Here is a 20,379-nt window from a genome sequence, read left to right as displayed (position 1 = left end):
AATCAAATGAAGAATGTTGGTACTTGAAAATTTATAGTCATGCCGCAGTGAAATTAAAAAGATTATTCCGAGTAAACTCTCTGATGATTTAATAGAATCTTTCAATATTTCGGTGTCCTGTTATCATTCTGCAAATGAATATTCATTAATCAAGCGATCATATAATTGAGTGGTTATGTTTTAAAAGAAGTCAAGTATTCACAGAAGAAGAAAAAGAGAATCGTATGTTAGACTTTTCGAAATATCAATGCAGCCATTGCAAATGTCATATACTAAGATTTATTTTGTACGGTAGTAAGATATTTACTCAGAGTTTTTGCGGGATAAGTCTAAGATATTATTTGCAATGAAAAATTGTGACATTTCTACCGATTAATTGTAGACTACAAGAAACCAATTAGAAAACTTGTTCCTATAACCGCAGGAAGAATTACCGCATAATTATTCCGTACATATGCATTATAACGGAGGAAATATATAATACATGAGTTATATACATACATTTGCACAATTTATCTATCATGCGACATAAGCGTTTGCATTCTCGTAGTACATTTCACTATTTTGCAATAGCATGAGAAAAAAAAAAATTACAGTAAAATGAAATAAGAACCTTAGTGTAACGTAAGTTTAGGATCGGACGAATGTTATTTACTTATTTACTTGTTTATTTTCATACATAACGTATTCACCCAACTTAGAAAGCACCATTTTAGCAAAATCTGTAAAAATTTTCTCCAATTCAAACATTTGTTTTCGAACTTTCGCTATCCTTCAATGTTTTTTTCGCCTTTTTATAATCGTCAAGCAACGTTGGATAGTTTTTATTCGGATTGCTTGAACTCTTTTTTTTAAATAGGAATGACTACATCCTTCATTGTTCTGAAAAATTTGAAAACGCGAGAAATGTCGGAAGATTTCGAGTTTATCAGAGAAATTGAAGTGAATTTTATAAGCAGAATAGAAAAGTCACAATATCGAGTTTTAAAGATTCCAAAGTTTCGAGAAATCTTCTCTGAGTTTTAAAGTATAGAAAGTCGTAAAATAGAAAAGTCCTCCGAACGAAGTATAATAAACTATTCAATTTTCCTATATTCTTATAATTCATTCCGACGATTCCATATTCTGACTTTTCTTGGTCTTTCTAGAAAGTAAAAAATTCTACAAAGTTGATTATCACGTCTTCAAAAATTCGGCATTATGACACTTTTAGTTTCTGACTTTTGGATGTTTTTACCCCCACCTCGTCAGAATTTTAACAATTCTGTATTTCGCTTCACAATACTTTACGCATTTTTAATCTTGACTTTTCTGTATGTTGACTCTCAAAATTTATCGGATCCATTAAAATGGATCATCTCGTTTTCCAAAATCCGAAACAACGACTCTTCCATTTTCTAATCTTTCCAGATACTCATCCCCAAATCTAATGAAGTAGATATAGTGTTGCAGAAAAATCATTAATCATTCGTTGTTATTAGTCAGTAAATCCTCCCGGATTCCGCGTGCAGTCTCGAATGTCGTTGAACCTTACGAGCCAGCCGAAATCGCGTATTTAATCCGCGAAGTCTGCGGTGTATACATGAGGTTGAAGTTGGTAATTTTACTGTAAGGATGCATATTTGAGAAAAACCGTCACCGCGCATCTTAAGCGTTGTCCGAAATTAAGCAAACGATAATAAACAAAAGATACTTATATTTTGAAAAGCTAACTCTTGGAAAGTCGTTTCCAAAATTACACGATAATGAATTTCGCAAACCTCACTTTATATAAAGCGCTGCCGAAGAAATCGCTTGAAAATCACTTAAATTCTGATTTGCACTGTGAATTTAGAAAAATGACATTGAACTCAGTACCAGCCTCTTGTTAAAATAAAATCCTGCATCGCCAATCACTGGTAGTATTGAGAAATCACTTTTAGTAATATTAATAAATCATCTGAAATATCTTAAAAATCCTGTAAAATCATATGAAATATTAGAAATCGTGAGAAACCAACAAATCAAAGCAAAATTATCTGTCAAGTAGGTAATATTTCCGAATCACTCTCCAAAATGCAAGTAATCATGAAATATCGAACGACTAGATAAATTTTTCCTCCCTCAGTGAAACACCCTTAGCCAAAGAATCAATTCGCAAAAAATAATTCTTCCAAAACTCAAGAAAAAAAAAAAAAAAAAAAATTGTCCGCGTCAGTAGAACCAGCGAAACAGCCCATATTAAAATCCATTTCGGAAAAATAATATCTCGAGCCACCCCGCGGGTTTGGCAAGCTTGACGTTTACAGCTGTGCCGGGGGTGTAGGAGGAGGAGGAGGAGGAATAGTACGTAGGATGATTTTAGTGCACTCGGCACCCGGCACTACCGTCGTGTTTCACGGCAAGTATTCTCCGTCTTAATCTCCGTTCCCTTTCTCCTTTGCAGCGGGTCTCGATATAACCCGACTGGGTGACGTCAGGGCGATGACGACCCTGGTGTGCTGCGAAGTGTCGGCCGGGCGGCCGCGCGACGGCCTCAAACTCGCGCTGAACAGGAGCCTGAGCGAACCGGGCCCGCCGACGGAGCACCTCGGCGCCTCGACGTCGCTCTACCCGACGCTTCCGTCGCCCTGCAGCGCCCCGCCTAAGCGGTGCAAGATGGAGACCGTCAGCCTCCCGACGAGCCCCTGCGCCGAGAGCGGGACCCTGCAGCGGTCCCTCGTCCTCCAGCACGCGGTCGCCCTGGGCCCCGGGGAGCTGGCCCGCCGGCTGGAGAGGAACAACGCCGGGGGCCTTGTGCTGCTCGATTGCCGGCCCTTCATCGCCTACAACGTCAACCACATACGAGGGGCGATAAACATCAACTGTTCGGACCGCTTCAATCGGCGCCGACTCCAGCAGGGAAAGGCCACCCTTGCCGACCTGGCGACCGCCCGCGAGGGCAAGGAGTTGCTGAGGAAACGGTCCTTCAAGGAGGTCGTCGTCTACGACGACTCCACCGCTGATCTGGAGCATCTGCCCGTCCAGCATCCCCTTTTTCTCGTGCTCACCGCCCTCGTCGAAGACAACAGGGAGCCTGCTTTGCTTCTCGGTGAGTCTTCGAATATTGTTTTTCATTTATTATTCCCCGATTGGTTGGGATGTACAGGTGATAAGGTTTGCCTTTTTTACCATGCGATCGGGTCACGATTAGTCTGGAAGTGAACCCACCTTAATATTTTTCCCTAAATATACCATCGATTTGTACAATTTTTTCGTTACCGTGTGATCTCTCGGTCAATTAGGAATCATGAATTATCATGTGCATCGATAGTTGAATGTTGTGAAAAATATAACCTCAAATACCACATTTTGCAAGGGAATGAGTTGCCTAATTTACTCAGCTTTGTAACTGACGAAGTCACTCGCTTTTTCACCATAGTACGAATATTTTACACAAAAGATTCATTGTCGATTCGAGGTTTGAGAAAAAATCATTCCGATTTTAGCGAATATTGTACAATCAGTCACGTGACGTCGTGATGATACTCCGAACGCCTTGAATTTACTATCAGTCCAATTGATAGTGAAGAAAAATTGAGGTTAGAAGAAATTGCAGCCACCCCATACGTCAAAAAAGCCCTACTCATTCGAGTAGTAAACGCAACAGTAATTACTTGCGATTTATTTTTTTTTTTTACCGCGGCAGCAAGTCGCTGAGAACAAAGCGAGTATTTCAAGACTACGGTCACGTGGCTTGAGAAGTACCAAAATAATGATGACACCGCGATATTCTGTCTCTTTTACTTTTCCGTTTATATTTTTTCTGTCTCGTATAAGAGACGTTCGCGCGATGTTTTGTGTTTGTATCTGAAGTTCTCGATCGATCAAGCTTAATGGAAAATAATTCTACAACGATAAAAACAGATGTTCAATCGTAATTTTAGTCATTTATTTAGTTCCGAACGAAATTTTTCATTTGAGACTCAGCTGTTTTGGAATCATGAAATTTCAATCAGACTTGATCAATCCAAAGTTCAAGTTCATAAAATGATGTCTTCTACTTTTGAAATCTGGATTTAGCGGTAGAAGTGCAAGCATTTTTATCCCACCAACTTAATCAAAAATGCTTGTACGTACTCAAATTCTATTTGTCTCTAATTTTGACGTTTTAGTGAACAGAGGAATCTTGCTAATTTATCTGTAAGCACAAAATTGTGAACTTAAAACTGAATTATTATCCTACTGACATCACATAGACGTTGATTGTTTGATTAAGACTCAGTATTGTTAACAACAATAATGTGAATTTTTTAACGAACTTGAGCTTAATCGAAATGTCAGGTGAATTCCTTCAGATTTGGTGTAAGTATCAACAGCGCGGTTTGCTTACAATTTTTAATACACTTTGAAAATTTTCAGTAACCGCATATTTTCGAGCCTGATTATGTACATTGGTGCAAATTACTAGAATCATAAATCGCTAACGCTGGGCGCAAAAAAAAAAAAAGAAAAAAAATCGAGAAAAAAACAGACTCACGAAGAAAAATATATATCAAAAACCGTTTACGTTTGACAAGTTGATTATATTACGCGCAGTTCGTTTACACGATGAGAAAAGACGGTGTTTGGATCGGATGAAATCTATTCGCTGAGAGTGAATTTTTATGATGGACTGTGGTGCAGCTGTGTTTTTTCCCTCTCTTTACTCACAAGAAGAGTATCAGACCTCCGGATGACGGAGGGGGTCTTTATTTGCCCCAAAGTATGAAGCTTCTGATTGAATTCCCAATAAATATAGAAAATGTAAATTCAATGTATCGCGAATCGCGATTGTTCGATGAAAGACTGAATTTATTAAACTGGCGAAAGTATTTTAATCATCGCCAATTAATGATTCCATGTCCATAATTTTTTGTCGAAATAGCGAGGCGGTCGACAAATTAAAATTTCTATGGAAACTGGTTAATGTTAATCTGCTAATGCAATGTAAATCTATGTATTTAAGAATATTGAATAAAAATTGTGCAGCATTTGAAATGACGCTGTCGAAAAGTGTTTCATTGCTACTTTCTCTGTCAGTATTTTTAAAACCAAATCCACAATCAATCTAAAACAAGTTTTTGTTCTGACAACCGTATGATTTCGATGACAAATAGTATAATTCATGCATTCCTTCTTTGTGTCAACGTCCATCGTATGTCACTGAGTTTTTCCGTTGATTTGAATAATCTAGTACCTCGCCAAAAAACTGCAACACATTAAACACGTCCGAACCAGGATCTCCCCGATTTGTCAAAGTCGACTAATCACACGACGGCAGATTTTCACTCGAATCATTAGACGTCAACGTGTTTAAACGGAGCACTTGAAATTGTTTGAAAAATCTGCAGCAAGAGAAGTTTCAAAGTGTATAAAGAGTCCGAACTCCACGTGCAGGTCGATAAATCAGTAATCGTTTAACGTTTTACATTCCACGGCCATTACAATAATCGCGTAAAATAGTGAGACAGGAACAGCTGTGTAGAGACGATGCAGATGGAAGAAGATGATGCATTTACGAAGGAGTCTGTCTCCAAGTGTGAGCTGTTACCAATTATCATTACACGCCCGAGTTGTCTCGCGATACATATATCCGCAGCGCGAAATTTATCCCTGCCCTGCGGTTCGGCGTTCTTATTTATATTCATAAATATCCGCGTGCCGGTGAAAAGTGCCGCGAAATTAATTACGCATTGCGTTTTCACCCGGTATTAATGAGCTTACGTCACGCTCCGTGGAATCTCGCGACAACTATTTGGCTCGTGATACAGACTCCCGGTGTTACAATCAGCCCATGACGACGCCGACGTCCCGACCTTTCGAAAGTTTTTTTTTGTTTGTTTTTTTTTTTCATTAATAATGGTCTGTATTTTTTTATTGTCTCTTCCTTGCACCTCCGATAAAGATGATGCAAAAATCTTCAAAACAACTCTCATTGATACAATTTTAACAGTAACAAGTTGATGTGCCGGTTTCATGAATTATCTGCTAATTCATTGAAATCTTTGTAGTAATTTTTTTCTTTTTCTTTTTTACAACACTGTTACAATATTTGAGTAAATAAATTTTTCTTTCGTTAGCCTGTTGGTTGAATTGATTTTTTCGATTAAAAAGATTACAGTGTTTCCTGTTTTTTTTTTTTTTTTTTTTTTCTTTCAAGAGATATTTGTAGCTTGTACAAATATAATAATTTGATAATTACTCGATGTAAGATTGTCTCGTATAATAAAACGGATGAAATAGTATCGATTTTTGCTCAACCAACCTACTTAATCAGCCGCGCAATTAACCGGCCAATTACCACGCAAGTTTCTGCGTAGAGATCGTTATTCATCGAAATTAGCTTTTTCGGATCGTATCTGTACGCAGACACGAGTTACTAGATGTGATTCATTTTTTGCTTCCCACTCGGATTCGAACGCGCTGTTTTTGTTTTGGTAAATTTTAATTATGCAAATCACGAGTTTCGCCCCTGTCTTTTCTCCCTTCCCTTTGGTCCAGAATTAGTTTAGCTGGGACTTTGAGTCAATGCGTCAGCTAGCGACGAAACCGTTAATAACCAAGCCTCGAGCACTATTCGTTTATAACCAGGCACTAACCTCGTACTCTAAAAAACATCTTTACAGCGGATACTATCGCTTGATTTTAACCCAACTTATGAAACTAGAGGGAAAACGACGAGGGAAATCTGAGCACGAACCCAACAGGAAAGAAAAAAATCTTTAAAAATCAACTCCACTTTGTCATTTCGAAGTTCTTTGCAGATGAGAAAATTCTCGTGTCATTTAAATTTCTCATTAATCATTACCGCGAACCTCATTCATACGTGTGGAAATTATTTCATTGAAAAAAAAAAAAAAAAAATTTGACTTTCATTGACTGTTGAAAAGAGTCAGTCGTTAGAACGAAGAGTTCGAAACTTCGAGACTTTATTCCAGTGTGTCATAATCGAATGTCATTAATCATACCGATCACATCCTCAATTTGCACAAAGTACAAATCGACGCTTAGGATTTTCCAAAATTTGCAACAAAGAGCGTCAGTTTTTTAGAAATCATTGCAAGTACTTTTCCTCATTTCGTCACAACAGCGAGCTGCAAATCGCACGCGCATCGCGTCAGGCAAGTTGGCCGGATCACTTTAATTCCGTGCACGACGATGACGAAGCATTGCATATGTTTATGACTGAGAACGTCTATAAACATTGAAAGCATTCGAGGTTGGCGAAGGAGTTTGTGTACGTTCTGGGTGCATGTTTTTGCGCAATCGTCATCGCGTCTGATACGCTGGTGCAACGGTATTGTTCTTAAAAAAAAAAAGCCTGGAGACAATTGGCTTTTGAAGAGAATATGTTGGTTACTGCATAGCCTTACGTTAATTATGTAAGGCCACGCCGGCTGGCTGGTTAATTAAAGTCTGATCGTTAAATGTCGTTTTATTCTGTTTTTATTGTAACATCATGATTGATTTTTGCAAATCATTTCCTGTTAATAGATATTCGATATCATTGATCTGGGTCAAAATAGGTAATTGGTCATTGTGTCAGAACCAAAACATATTTGTAGTAACGATGATTAGCTCGTAGAAGCGATAAAATGCAAAATAGTCTCGACTTTCTATTTCGATGCTCAATTTTCAAAATTTTCGAAACATTTTTTCGTTTCATCTTGGCCTATATTTTATACCAGACATGAATTTTGTGACAAAATTATGAGAAACATGCGACTTTTTATTTCGAAAGCTTTTCATTCAGCTTAGTTTTCACCTACAACTTACATCACTCGGAATAAAACCCGTCGCTGTAACTTGAATTTTTACTGCAATATGGGAGACCGTGACGTAATTTTTCTTTTACGAAATTTCAGCTTGCACAAATACCGGTAACACTTGCATCTAGCTGAAAAATAAATTCAGTTTACTCGTGAGACATCCGCATTGTCTGGGGAAAAAAGAAAATATCGTTAAAGACGTATTAAATTGAAACGGAAATTTCCTAGTCGAAAGAAAAATAGAAATAATGAGTATAAAAATACAAAGAGAGACGAACTAGATACAGTAAAATTTATATACAGTTTAAAAATAATCGCGAATATAAGTCAAACTAAAATAAATTTTGGCCATTGAGCCAAAGTAACGCACATGTACGTATCATTATAATGTTAAAGTCCGCATCGATTTGCGGAAAAGTTGATACACGAGGTGCCATGTCTTTGACTAGACACAAACGTTAACGTCAACATTATTCGGAACGATTTCAATTTTCGTCACATGTATTAAAAGTCCCGTATGAGTGGTTGATAGTCTCATGGCATTCGAGAGAAACTTCTCTTCTCAATTCATGGTTAACCTCGCTTATAAGCATACTTTATACACTTATCAAGCGTATATACGCACAATTTCATTCCCGCACGCACGTATAAGGTACAACGTGCAAATACAAGACTCTCGTCTAATTGCGAAAGTTGCGTATTTAGCGGTTCGCCTCGCGATTTAATTCGCGACGAATGACATCACTTACCTTAATAGCCAGCTCACAGCTTATTTTCGTTTTCCGCAAGTGAATTCGTCCTCGTTTGAACGATTACATCTAATCATTTCGTATAAAGTCGGTATAAAGAAAGTCACTGCGCTCAGCGAGAATCCCACGAGTTAGTCAATCCGGTTTTGGAAACTATCATTCACTCATCTAACAGTATCGGACCAACGCTACAACGTGGGCACACAAATATTTACCCTCTTGTTAAAACTGACTGTTCACTCTTTATCTGGATCAAATAAATATCAAGGACGGTTTACAATTGAATAACTTAAAGAGCCTTTTTTCACCTTCTCATCTCCAATTCCAATGGAATGTCAAATGGTGTTCGATCACTTTGAAGCCAGCCGAGTTTCCTAATTGCTGACTAAGGTACCTACCTTACCTTAACAACTCACGGACTGAATCTCATGCCTAGTGATCCAGGTTTTCTAAAACTAAAGGTTCAGTGTGTATCAATATATCAACGTTTGTGATCAGTACGAATTTCCTCCCTATCTGTATACATCGGCGATCGAATAGTTTGAAAAATGGAGTATTCTTAAAAAACACAGTCGTCACGTGACCGACGTTAGCTACATCCTCCCCTTGCACAAGAGTCGAAGTTGACCCTACAAGTCCCCTCCGCAACTCGTTGCTTCGGATGGTCCGTGTTTCCCGGTTATATACGCGACGAAAGGAGACACACAACTAGAGAGCTAGCAGGAGGGAATCTATTCATAGTAGTGAGTCACAGACGAGTAGCTTTAGCCAAGACCCGTCGGCTGAATTTGCGCACAATAGTTTATACACGCTGCCTGCCGTCATGATGCCAGCCGTGTAAGCTATGCCGGGAGAAATTTTCGAGACTAGACCAAGACCGAAGCCGCCGACGAAATATTTCACCTGTGTCGTTCGTTTCTGCTGCTGCTACTGCTGCTATAAGAGCTGAATTAACGACCAGCTTTGTGCCTGATTATGCCGGCGCATATTTACTTCGGAAGACAAAGAACGCACGAAAAACGACGGTGTAATCTATTATAGGTGGTTCGAAGTCCCCAAGATCATAGCAGTTGGTAGCCTCGTTTTTTGGCAACAAGGTTGCAGTTCATAGTCGAATTTCAAATAGTTCGGGATATTTCTTGCAAGCCATTAGGAGACTTGAAAAATTGTGTAATTGACGTGAAAAAGTGTTGATATGATTAGAACAAAGCTTACGTTAGGTGGTGAAAAACCTCCTTATTAACGGGCAGTAAAATTATCTATGTGACAATAAATGTCGGAGGAAGAGCGAAGCTCTGTGTTGTGCTTTCGCATTTTGCCGCGCAGTCTGGTCGGCGGGTATAACGTCGAGGTGATAATCATTAATAATAGAGTCGTTGCACAATTTGACGTCAGAACTAGCAGCAACGGCAGCACTGAGAGCTTACGAAGCGTAAACCTTTTTGTCATGTGTACATTATACCAGCTATATAGGCATGTTATAACCAGGAGTTAGTCGTGCCACATAGACATGGTCGACTGACGAGCAATACCGAATTACACCCTATTGCGTGGACTTGGAATGGTAGCTTCAGCGATAATTTTCCACCAAAGAGTCTTGTGAACATCGAGTTGTCAAATTTTTCATGCCTACGTTTGTTTGGACATACTTGAAATACATCTCGACTTTGCGTTGGATTACTCGGGGAAAAAGAACTGAGAGAGAATGTGTTGAAATAGTTTTTCAATCTCACATCTTTGAGGCGACGGTATGTTGTATATGAATTGGAATTGAAAGAACCCACGTTAATCATCGGACTTTGAAATTCAGATTCGCAAAGTTACACATCCCAACATCGGTTACATCGTCCAACCCGATGGACAATGATTTTGCTATTTTGCAATTATCGACCCTTCGTCCGGTGACTGCCGATTTTCATAGTCATCTTAATTTATCGATTTAGTCTTATACCATTGGACCTGGATTAAACATCTTTTATCAAAACTTTTCCATAGTTTGACAAGTGTTACCAGATTATCTACATATCTAAAAGTGATAGGAAGTACCTATCCTTCGAACAACCGCACCTCCTCGAATTGGAAAAGGGCAAAGCCAAATGTACGTTACTGACGAACTTTACTGAGTTACAGTTACTGATCCCTTACCTCTTTACCCATTATAAAAACAATGAACTTTTACCCCGATTCAAAAATGAACCCGAAAACCCTAAACGGTATCGAATTCACGCATTGACCCAACCTTCGAGACATTATCGATTCGATGCGTCGTAAGATAAGAGGTGATCGATTGTGCCGGCAGCATTTCCTCCGTAATGATGCTGCAGCAGCAGGAGGAGGAGGAGGAGGAGGAGGAGGAGGAGGCTCAGGCGGAACCAGACTCGTCAAGGCCTTCGGTGGCTGGCCGACGGGTCGCTGGTCCACGAGTGGCGAATGGCGGGTGACACACGAGGTTCCTTCGTGCTCTTACTGCTCCTTGAAGACGTGATGGGGACAGACCGCGAGGTACGGCGCAGCAGCCTGGCATTCGGTCGGAGTCCGCCAGACGTAACGCAATCCAAGCCAGATCCACCGATGAGCTAAGCGTGGCTAATAACAGCGCTATATGCTGCGCCAGGCGCCGAAGCAGTAGCTATACATATGCTTTCTTCTTCATTTAGAATGCAGCTTCCTCATTCCCGGATTGAGGAGTCAGGAAAATTTCGTTACCAATGAACACCTTATGAACACTAGAAGTTGATTTCGCTTTGACAGGATAGGCCATTGTACTTGCGAAGATTCGTCATTAAAGTTAGGAAGAAATGGAAAAAACCGTTTAAAAAATATTCAGCAATGCCAATTTGTCGATGACGGTGAACGTGAATGAAACACCGTCACTTTAGTACGATAGAAATGATTCTGAGCAAATTCGAATGTCTCAAGGTACGGTACCAATATTTTTGGAAACAGTTTGGTAATGAGAATTCACAAATTCATTGAATTTCCATCTTCGTGGCTTCATTTTGGTCGCCATGGAAACCTACGGAGGTTTCCTGAGAAAAATTTCTCAAGCATTTATTTCCATAGGGTATAAAAATAGATTTTTTCAAGTACGATACAACAGACGTTCGTTAACAATAACGTTTGCGATTTATAACTGTATTAGGTATAATATTGTATTTTTCCAATGTTTTTCAGACAATACGTGAAAATTTGATCAACGAGTAAAATGAGCCCAAGAATATCATGACTGATTGAAAAAAAACGAGGTATTAGTCATGTTTAACGTTCCAATTATCAAACCTATTCTCGAATCAATAATATCTTACAATTAGCTTGTGTTAATAGAATTTGTTTAGAGTCATTTGGGTCGCATAGTAGGAATGACGTGTCATTTGTTTTTACCATCATTAGCGCAAATAATATTGCCGGTGATTTTGTAAACAGTTTTCCCTCTTCATCTTCTTTTTGATTCGTCCAGACGGTCGAGCCAATTCATCCTCAATCAAGGATCGCTTTAGTCATCGAAATGGTTTCACAACGCTTTTTACGATGTTTGTTTTTACACAACGAAGAGAATTTGTTTAGGAATCGATATATAAATTCGTAGAATTTGACGAATTTGAAACGCTCCCGCAGTGGCAATGACTCCGTTAATGTTTATCGGTATGTTTCCCAGAAACGGTCAGAAGTAATTGCACATATACACTGTATATTACAAAATTGTCGAAAATAAATTCTGGATAAAAATAGTCGTGCCGTCATCGATTTCAGTGCAGACCTTAATTTTTGTAAAGACATAAAAAAAACGAGTGTAAAGAAAAAAAGAAGCAAAAAAAAAAAAAAAAATCCCCAACGTATCATCATTCTGTCATCACGTAAACGATCATTTAAAAGAATCCAAAACCAGGTAAATACCGTAACCGATTTGGAAATCCGGGATCGGTTCAGAGCCATAAATTATCTCTGCACTTACAAAGCGTGAGATCATTATAAGCAGCGAATTCGTTTAAGTCAAAAGACGATGCAACTTTAATCAAGACGGTATATCTCGTTTAAGTGTTAGTATTAATATTTATTACTTTTTTTTTTATCTTTCTTCTTCTAAATCGTCAAAATTGTTCTTCTCCGAGTTGTCGACAATTCCAATCGTCATGCTCTTCTTAACATACGCGTGCATACGATTGTGTCAGGCCTCTTCCATCTTCTCTCTGACATGGAGGACCACCGTATCAACGGTATCCTCGAATAATCGACGCATTCCGCTATAACATCGCGATAATTGATGGAAAGCCAACAGCACACGTGCATGGGCTGCGCACATAGACGCGGTATTCACAGCTCGTAGCTTCGCACGCATACCAGCCATGCACTTATCATTGGTACCTTGTACGCACCATGGATGGCTACATGCATGAGACCAGCTACACCAGTTCTAACGATCATGGACGCTGTTCAACTTCGACATACCAACGTGACGGGCCTGACTACCTAGCTACTGATATCGCACTTGGGACCAGGGTGCTATATGTGCTATAAATAAACTAGGAACATACCGGACCACCGCCCGGCAAACCCATTCATAGGCTTCGTGCGTCGCGAATCAACACCCGGGCTCTGACTTCGTTAAATCTATACGAAGGTACGTACGTACGTACGATACGTACGCATAAACCTGTACAACGCGTGTGTACTAGATTTCTCTATATCGTTTCACGCGCGTATCTGCGTTGAAGTAGATACCATATACGCCTGGAATTTTACACATTTATTTATTACACGTGACTCATTTCTGTTTACTTGTTATTCCGATATTTATTGTTGTCAATCATTACGTTTGTTGTTATTTATGAACACTTAGATGTCGTATAAACTTGTTTGATCTTCTTTTTTTTTTTTCTACGTCACTTTTCAATCTTCATAATTTCATGTTGGATGATTCAAAGTTTAAAAAACAGGCGAAACGGAATTGAGAGAACGTGCGAGATTTGGAGAAGAGAAAAATTGAAACGAAACGAAAAATTACAGGATAAGTCTAAGCATTTCAACTGCCGGTACAAGGTGTGTACAATGTGCATTATATAGACAGGAACGCCTTATATTGTACAAGGTTAATTAACGCGATTATGTTAGATCGTTCAGTTATCACGTTTTACGCGTCACCTACAGGCGTATTATGGAACATGTTCACCACGCATGCGTTTATATAAACCGCGCTCGACTCGCTCGCCTTATGAACAGCTGTTTCATCCTGAGCAAGCTGATGTCACCTACAGTTTTGTCAATTTTTCTGCACACTGTGTTTACCGTTGGACATTTACTCGAAAGATTAGCGCCTATTTTTCTGATCTGGAATTTTTATTGATTGGAATGATCGAAGCGAAATACGTTACGAATCTGCATTGAGTGCGTTATTGAAAAGGTGCAGCTATATGTGAAGTATTTTTAGCAATTGACACGTTATGTATGGATGATTCTTGTTGAAAGTTTGCAACTTTTTACTGTTGTGTAAATTTTTCCATTTTCGCTTAAAATAGGGACCGTGAATTTTGGCGCGAAAAATAAGTGAGAAAAAAAGTAAACGACGTTGAGGAGATGTTGACCAAACGTTCATAGTATATGTGTAGCAGTTGCGAACTATGAACGCGACCAAAAATAACAAACATAAATAAAATGCCAGCTATATACGTACACCTGCACCGTTTCCCTAGCACAAAATTATATCATCACGTTTCGTAATTGTGTGTTTTACTTATTCTCATGCTTGATATTTGCGAACATGTGTGTATAACGTGTACACAGAGTATAATTTAATATATAAGACACGAAGATCGGTGGCGAGATAAAAACTTAACAGATTCGTACACGATCTTCCGTTGCCACGGTTAATTGATTTCAATTAGTTTCACTGTTTAACGAGAAAAACAACTATCTTCTCAAAGCGTATGAATGAATTTTATGAATCCTTTCTTGACTAGGAGTAAAATAATCGCTACTTGTCAAATTTTATTTTCTATCAATTCCGATTTACATCGTATATCCACAATTACGCACACAGAGTTATGCGCAAGCAATCACGGCCGCCTTCTTTACGCCTACTTAAAATGAAACTTGCTAAACCCACGTCACGACGACTCGATCTATCGCACATATGATGCACCGTGAGGAAAATTTGCAGAAAAATATTTTCCACGTAAATTCGCCTGTGGAGCATCGATGAAAGCTGTGAAAATTCTTTTACCGTGCTATAAAAAGTATAAACGGCAACATTATGTTCGTAAAACTTCTAATTGTTGCATAAAGAAGAAACGTGTTTCTGAAAGACCCACTTTGCAGGGAAAATAAAAAAAAAAGGGAAAAAAGAAAGAGATAGATATTCAACAAAACCACGCACTCGACGTTTCCAGCACAGTCTCGCGGTCCAAAAATCCGACAGGCTGACGTCACTTCTAAATATCGGTATGATACATGCCCCCAGGATACCGATTCACATGCCTCCTCGTTTATTATAACTATCTTTTACGACATGCAATTTCAGAAAGTATTCTCACCTTGCGCGCATCAGGATTCATCAAAATCAGATGATATCACTCGCTTTGACGGTATAGGATAAACACACGTATTACATACATACGTACTTACATGCAAAATTTTAAGGAGACTCAAGTCTGTAATATTAAAGCTACAATGAAAATTCGCACGAAAAATTACCGTCTTGTAAGTTTTTTGATTTTCCAAAATATCAGTCTGTCTTGTTTCATTCTGCAGATTTACTGAATTCAGGCAAAAATTTGTTTTTCAATTTCCTCGCAGTATAAATACGCGGGGTTAACGATGAAAAAAAAAATAAAATGGACATCGTCGCACTAACACGACGGACCTCAACCTCATCCATAACTCGAAATCACCCCACCAAGTTATCTTTGAACGGTACGAGACTTCTGTATAATCCATATAAATATACTTGGCACCGTGTTACACGCAGCCTTATCGTTACTTTCGGAGCATTAGCCGCGTTAAATAGGGTCGAGGTGACGGACGCAAGTGTAAGTAATAAGTAAGCAACCCCTGCAACGCGTGATCATTGGAGCGGAGGAACCGCAAAGATAGGGAAACAAAGGTTGCGAGAGAATCGCAACGTGACGGAAACCGTGGCTGCTGCTGAATTGAGTCAACTGTAATAACCGGAAGCGCGAACAGGTTTCACCCCAACTCGCCTTTAAATTTTTTAAAGTTTTTTTTTTTTTTTTTTTTTTTATTGAAAATTGAAACTTTTTCTTAATTTCATTACCGCAGGCGAGATAAATTTCAACTTGTGAATACCTTACCATTCCGAATTATTATCTATTACTATCATCTAATTGAGAAGTAATACAGGTTCTAAATAAAGTTACTTCTAACACATTTTCTTGTAATTCAAGAATATTTAAATTGTTATTTGAACGATAATCATTTTGCTAGAATTTTCTGTTGCTAATGTACAACGAATAGAATTTTTTCAGTGTATTGCTCTAATTAATACATACATTTTTAACTTGCAGCAGAACTTGTACATTGATTTTTCTCTTCAAATCACTTTGAAATTGAATAAAATCTGGTTGTTACACTTGATATGTTGCTGAAAATAAAAAAAAAAAATCCACTTTCATCTCTTTTTTTCATCCTCAAACTGTAAATCTCAGATCACTAGTATGTGTAAAACATATGTATAAAACATATGTATAAAGGTACATGTTACACGTGAACGCGTTACATGGCATATGTGCCATACGTTACATGTATGTTTATATGTACATACATACATACATACTATATCGTCACTGACAAATATGAACTGCGTAGTTTGCCAGCGCCTCCAGCCGGCTACCGAGTGAAGCACAAAATACAAATTCATGACTCACGTCAATCGACGTTGCGTACATTACGTTTTATGCACACAATGAGACGTTTACACGTATGTATGTATAATACATTGTACACACATGTGACACGCGTTGGTAGCCAACAACACGAGCTTAAGAATTCGCCTCGGTAGCACATACAGCAGCGAAGGTCGACTGACTGTGCTCCCTGACAAGACTCGCCTACGATAGAAACTAGAGAAAACTATTGAGTTCAGGCAAAAAACAAATAACTATTACACGCGACACATAGACGTCAGGTGTTGTTTATGCACACTCGTTCCTCACGTGGAACGTGTCGCTAAATTGCATGCTGTTTTATACCTCGACAGTCGCTGATTAGCAATTCATACGAAAGCAATTCGAGATATTACAAATATGAAAAAATTATTGCATTTCTTTTCCCAGAGAACTTGAAAAAAGTGCATTTTGGTAGCTTGAAATTTTTATGTTTCTCAAGCAATAACCAATGCAATAAAAAATTCATCAATTTTCATATTTTTGTTTTCCATTGCTTCTCATTTTACGAAGTATGTGAAATTATCTTGTTATATAGAGGCAAAAAAAAAAAAAAAAAGAAACGAACAAAGCAGGAAAGAAAAGGAAAAGATTCAGGTGCAGCGCATTTGAAAATTTAACCACATTTTTTTTTTTGTTTTGCATGATGACTCAAAATATTGAAATTGGAAGTATTCAAATTGTACCCTGAAACTATAAATGAAATATTTCGGGCGAAAGAAGCTTCTTAAAATGTATAGGATCGACGACTCTGTAAATATGAATGAACCAGTCTATTTTAGTCACAACTAATTTGAATAACCTCAAACTTGGTACGAGACGCGATTCAAAGACTACGGAAATAATGTACGGCACGAAAAACACTCGATCGGTTCAATCGAATCATTAAAATTCAATGGAAACAGAGATTCCATTTCGCGAGGGGCGGGGGGGGGGGGGGGGGTAAATTTGTTTCAACCAAAATTTAAAGTATTATTATAAATTGTTTTGAATTAGCTATCTCCCAAAAAGAGTTGCAGGTCGAAATTTATCGATGTCGCGGAATCGAAAAGAGAAAAATCCTTTCTGAATTGGATAAAAAATCGCGACTAAACTGTAACATATATATTTATTGTTTTATGTACTTACCCGCTGACATAAGTCTCATCCGCGCGTCATGTAGGCCGTATGCATATTCATGAATTTAATTACAGCATTATTCCGAGCGTATACCGGGCGACTCTTCGAATTACGAGCAACAACCACCTACTTTTATGCTGATGGATTATTACTCGGCTACTTCGACTTTTTTCTCTGTAAATTAGAAAATTGTTATTAATAATAGGTATATACGCAAAACGAATGGAATGGTGCAATTATTTTAGACGAAATTTACGTCGTGCCCGATTGCGTATTTGATATTTCAAAATCCATTTGACTGGTAAACTGGAATTTTGAGGTGCAACAATAATTCCGAAACATTTTGAAAAAAAACGAGAGTAAGTACTTCTGATGTCGTAGACTTGAAAACTTGGTCAAATCTACCTATTTCCCAACGACAGGCTATAATTTTCTTAAAAAAAAAAAAAAAAAAAAATCGAAAGGAAGTAATATTTCAATATTTTTCAAATTACCAAAAAAATTACACTTTTATTCAAGCACATAAAATTCCAGTATTATTTACTAAACTCCGTAAGATTTCTCTGACAATTATTTCAGATCGGAAGAAATTCTCCAACTTTTCCAGGTTTTCCCTGTTCACCATACATGCGTAACAACCCTGGATCTTTCCGTCGTGCCGAATTGAAAAAAGATAAACCTTTTCTTGCTCGACCGACTGGTTTCCATTTTTCTTTTTCATCCCCGGTGCATCGCGCACCTCGCTTCGCCTACTTATACGCGAGTGTTCAAAGCCAGAGCGCCGCATGCATCGGTGAGTCATGCGGCCATGGCCGTGGCTTCGGGGTCATTCGTCGGTTGTTCGAGCCTGACGTAGGTATGTAGATACTGGAATATATACATACATGCCTACATGTGCATATATGTGCGTATAAAAGTCGAAGATGCCTATCTATCCGTGGCGATAACACGGCGATATTCATTCCCGCATCACGTTTACCTCTATCGATAATACGCCATCAATTTCCATACTTTTATATATAATATTTGTCGTCGATCAGTTTCCTCGATTTTTCACATATTTACTTATACATGCTAGGGAATTGAATCGATTAAACTAGTGCAGATGTCGGTAATAATATAAAATGATCATTCCAGGACTAAGAAAAAAAATAATAAAAGAAGCTACCGATTGATTTATTTGATTAGAGAGAAGAAAAAAAAATGTTAAACTCATCGTTTTACACTTGTTAAACTTATTGATAAGAGTATATTAATATTTATACTTTTAACGAAAGCATAAATTATTATACACATTGATTTGCGTCATGTTGGTATTACAATATTATACTTGACCCCTGATTTATGTAGGTATTGACGAGTCGGTTGATAAGAATTCATCATGTCTCATCATCGAGTGCTTATTTTTTACGCTCAGAATCGTCATAATCACGCGATGATAATTTTTGTTTCGTTTTCTTGTTATGATCGGATATAATTGTTATTATTAGTCTCTTTGTTCAAGCTTAGGTTTGTAGTTTTACAGTCATTCATGTCAAGATTGTATATATAAGTTGAAAAACTTGAGCGATTCAGCACATATGGAGAAACATTTTCCTTTTCGCCTTTTTATATCTAGGTGTGCATTTCCTCCTTTATAGGTATATGATAAAAAGATGAGAGGAAGTTTCTACTATACATGATACATCAAAAAACGTGATTTCGATATTTATACTCTTTTTTTTTCTCTCTTTAACTGTTTTTCTCAGGTTCAATTTAAGATTTTTACAAAAAGTGACCAAATATGATCAGAATTTTACTTAAAAACCAAAAAATCACACATTCTAACGGATGTACGAAGCAATCGAAATTCATTCTTCAAGTTCGACGATATAATAATAATTAAATAAAATAATAACTTCATTTATGATGAAAAGCTCTCGAGTTAATTTACGTTACAAGTTAAATTAAGTTAAAAAACGTTAATTTATGTCACAATGGTTGGGTTTAGGTTCTGCAGTTAAAATTCAATAAATTTATGATAAATATACTCAGTCAGCGCAGTCATATGCGGTAAAAGTGATTTCATCCCTGGACCTTCTACAGGTGCAGGTGCAGCGTTTTCGTCGCGCGTTGCAGGTGCACTTCAAAAGTCGAGAACTGTATGGACGAGTATACATACATACATATATATATATATATATATATATATATATATATGAACCTACGACTCATCGGCCTGCAGTTGCAGCTTATACGTGAATCAAAGTAGCGTCTTTTCGAGGCTATTTTTGTATTATTGATAGCGTAAATTTCTTGGACAGAATTTTTTCGCACGTCTGGAGGTCATCGAATTACATTGAAATGTAGATATAATAATTGTATGTAATGTAAAACACAAGCACTATAAACCGGCAAATAAAACACCTGTCTGGGTAAATAATTTCTTTAAACATGTAAAGCAAGCGGTGCAACAATTCAGTATGACTATACGATGCTATTTTGAAAATAAACAGACACTCGGTGGCTGCACGCGCTGTTTGATTAGCTTTTAAATTACGGCAATTTCTCCAATTTTTTTACCTCTATACGTATGTCGAGTCTTTTAATGGTGACGATGGTTAGACTGAGTAGATGAAATAAATATCGACGCTTTGTTTCAAGTAGTTGATATAAAGAATATTCACAACTATACGAATCAAAGGGTCAATAGGTACTCGGTGTAAGACTATATCGTAACAAATTCGACAGAAATTATATCGATTTTGGCCAACCTTGACCTTTTCAAGTAAAGCAGACGAAATTGTAGATCGTTTGCAACTCGGCCGGATAATCCAGGATGCAAAATTCGAAACTGTGTGTTCTGTA

General features: G+C 37.8%; 1 protein-coding gene across 1 annotated transcript in view; it reads left to right on the top strand.

Annotated features, from left to right (window-relative positions):
- LOC124409672 (dual specificity protein phosphatase 10) overlaps nt 1–20,379 on the top strand; it is an 87,224-nt gene that overhangs the window by 31,001 nt on the left and 35,844 nt on the right. The window contains exon 3 of the mRNA XM_046887446.1: nt 2,426–3,070. Coding sequence (XP_046743402.1) covers nt 2,426–3,070 — 645 coding nt within the window. The remainder of the gene's footprint in view (nt 1–2,425; nt 3,071–20,379) is intronic.

Source organism: Diprion similis, chromosome 8 (assembly GCF_021155765.1).
Source record: "Diprion similis isolate iyDipSimi1 chromosome 8, iyDipSimi1.1, whole genome shotgun sequence".
NCBI lineage: Eukaryota > Metazoa > Arthropoda > Insecta > Hymenoptera > Diprionidae > Diprion > Diprion similis.
This window is presented reverse-complemented; position numbering and strand designations above follow the sequence as displayed.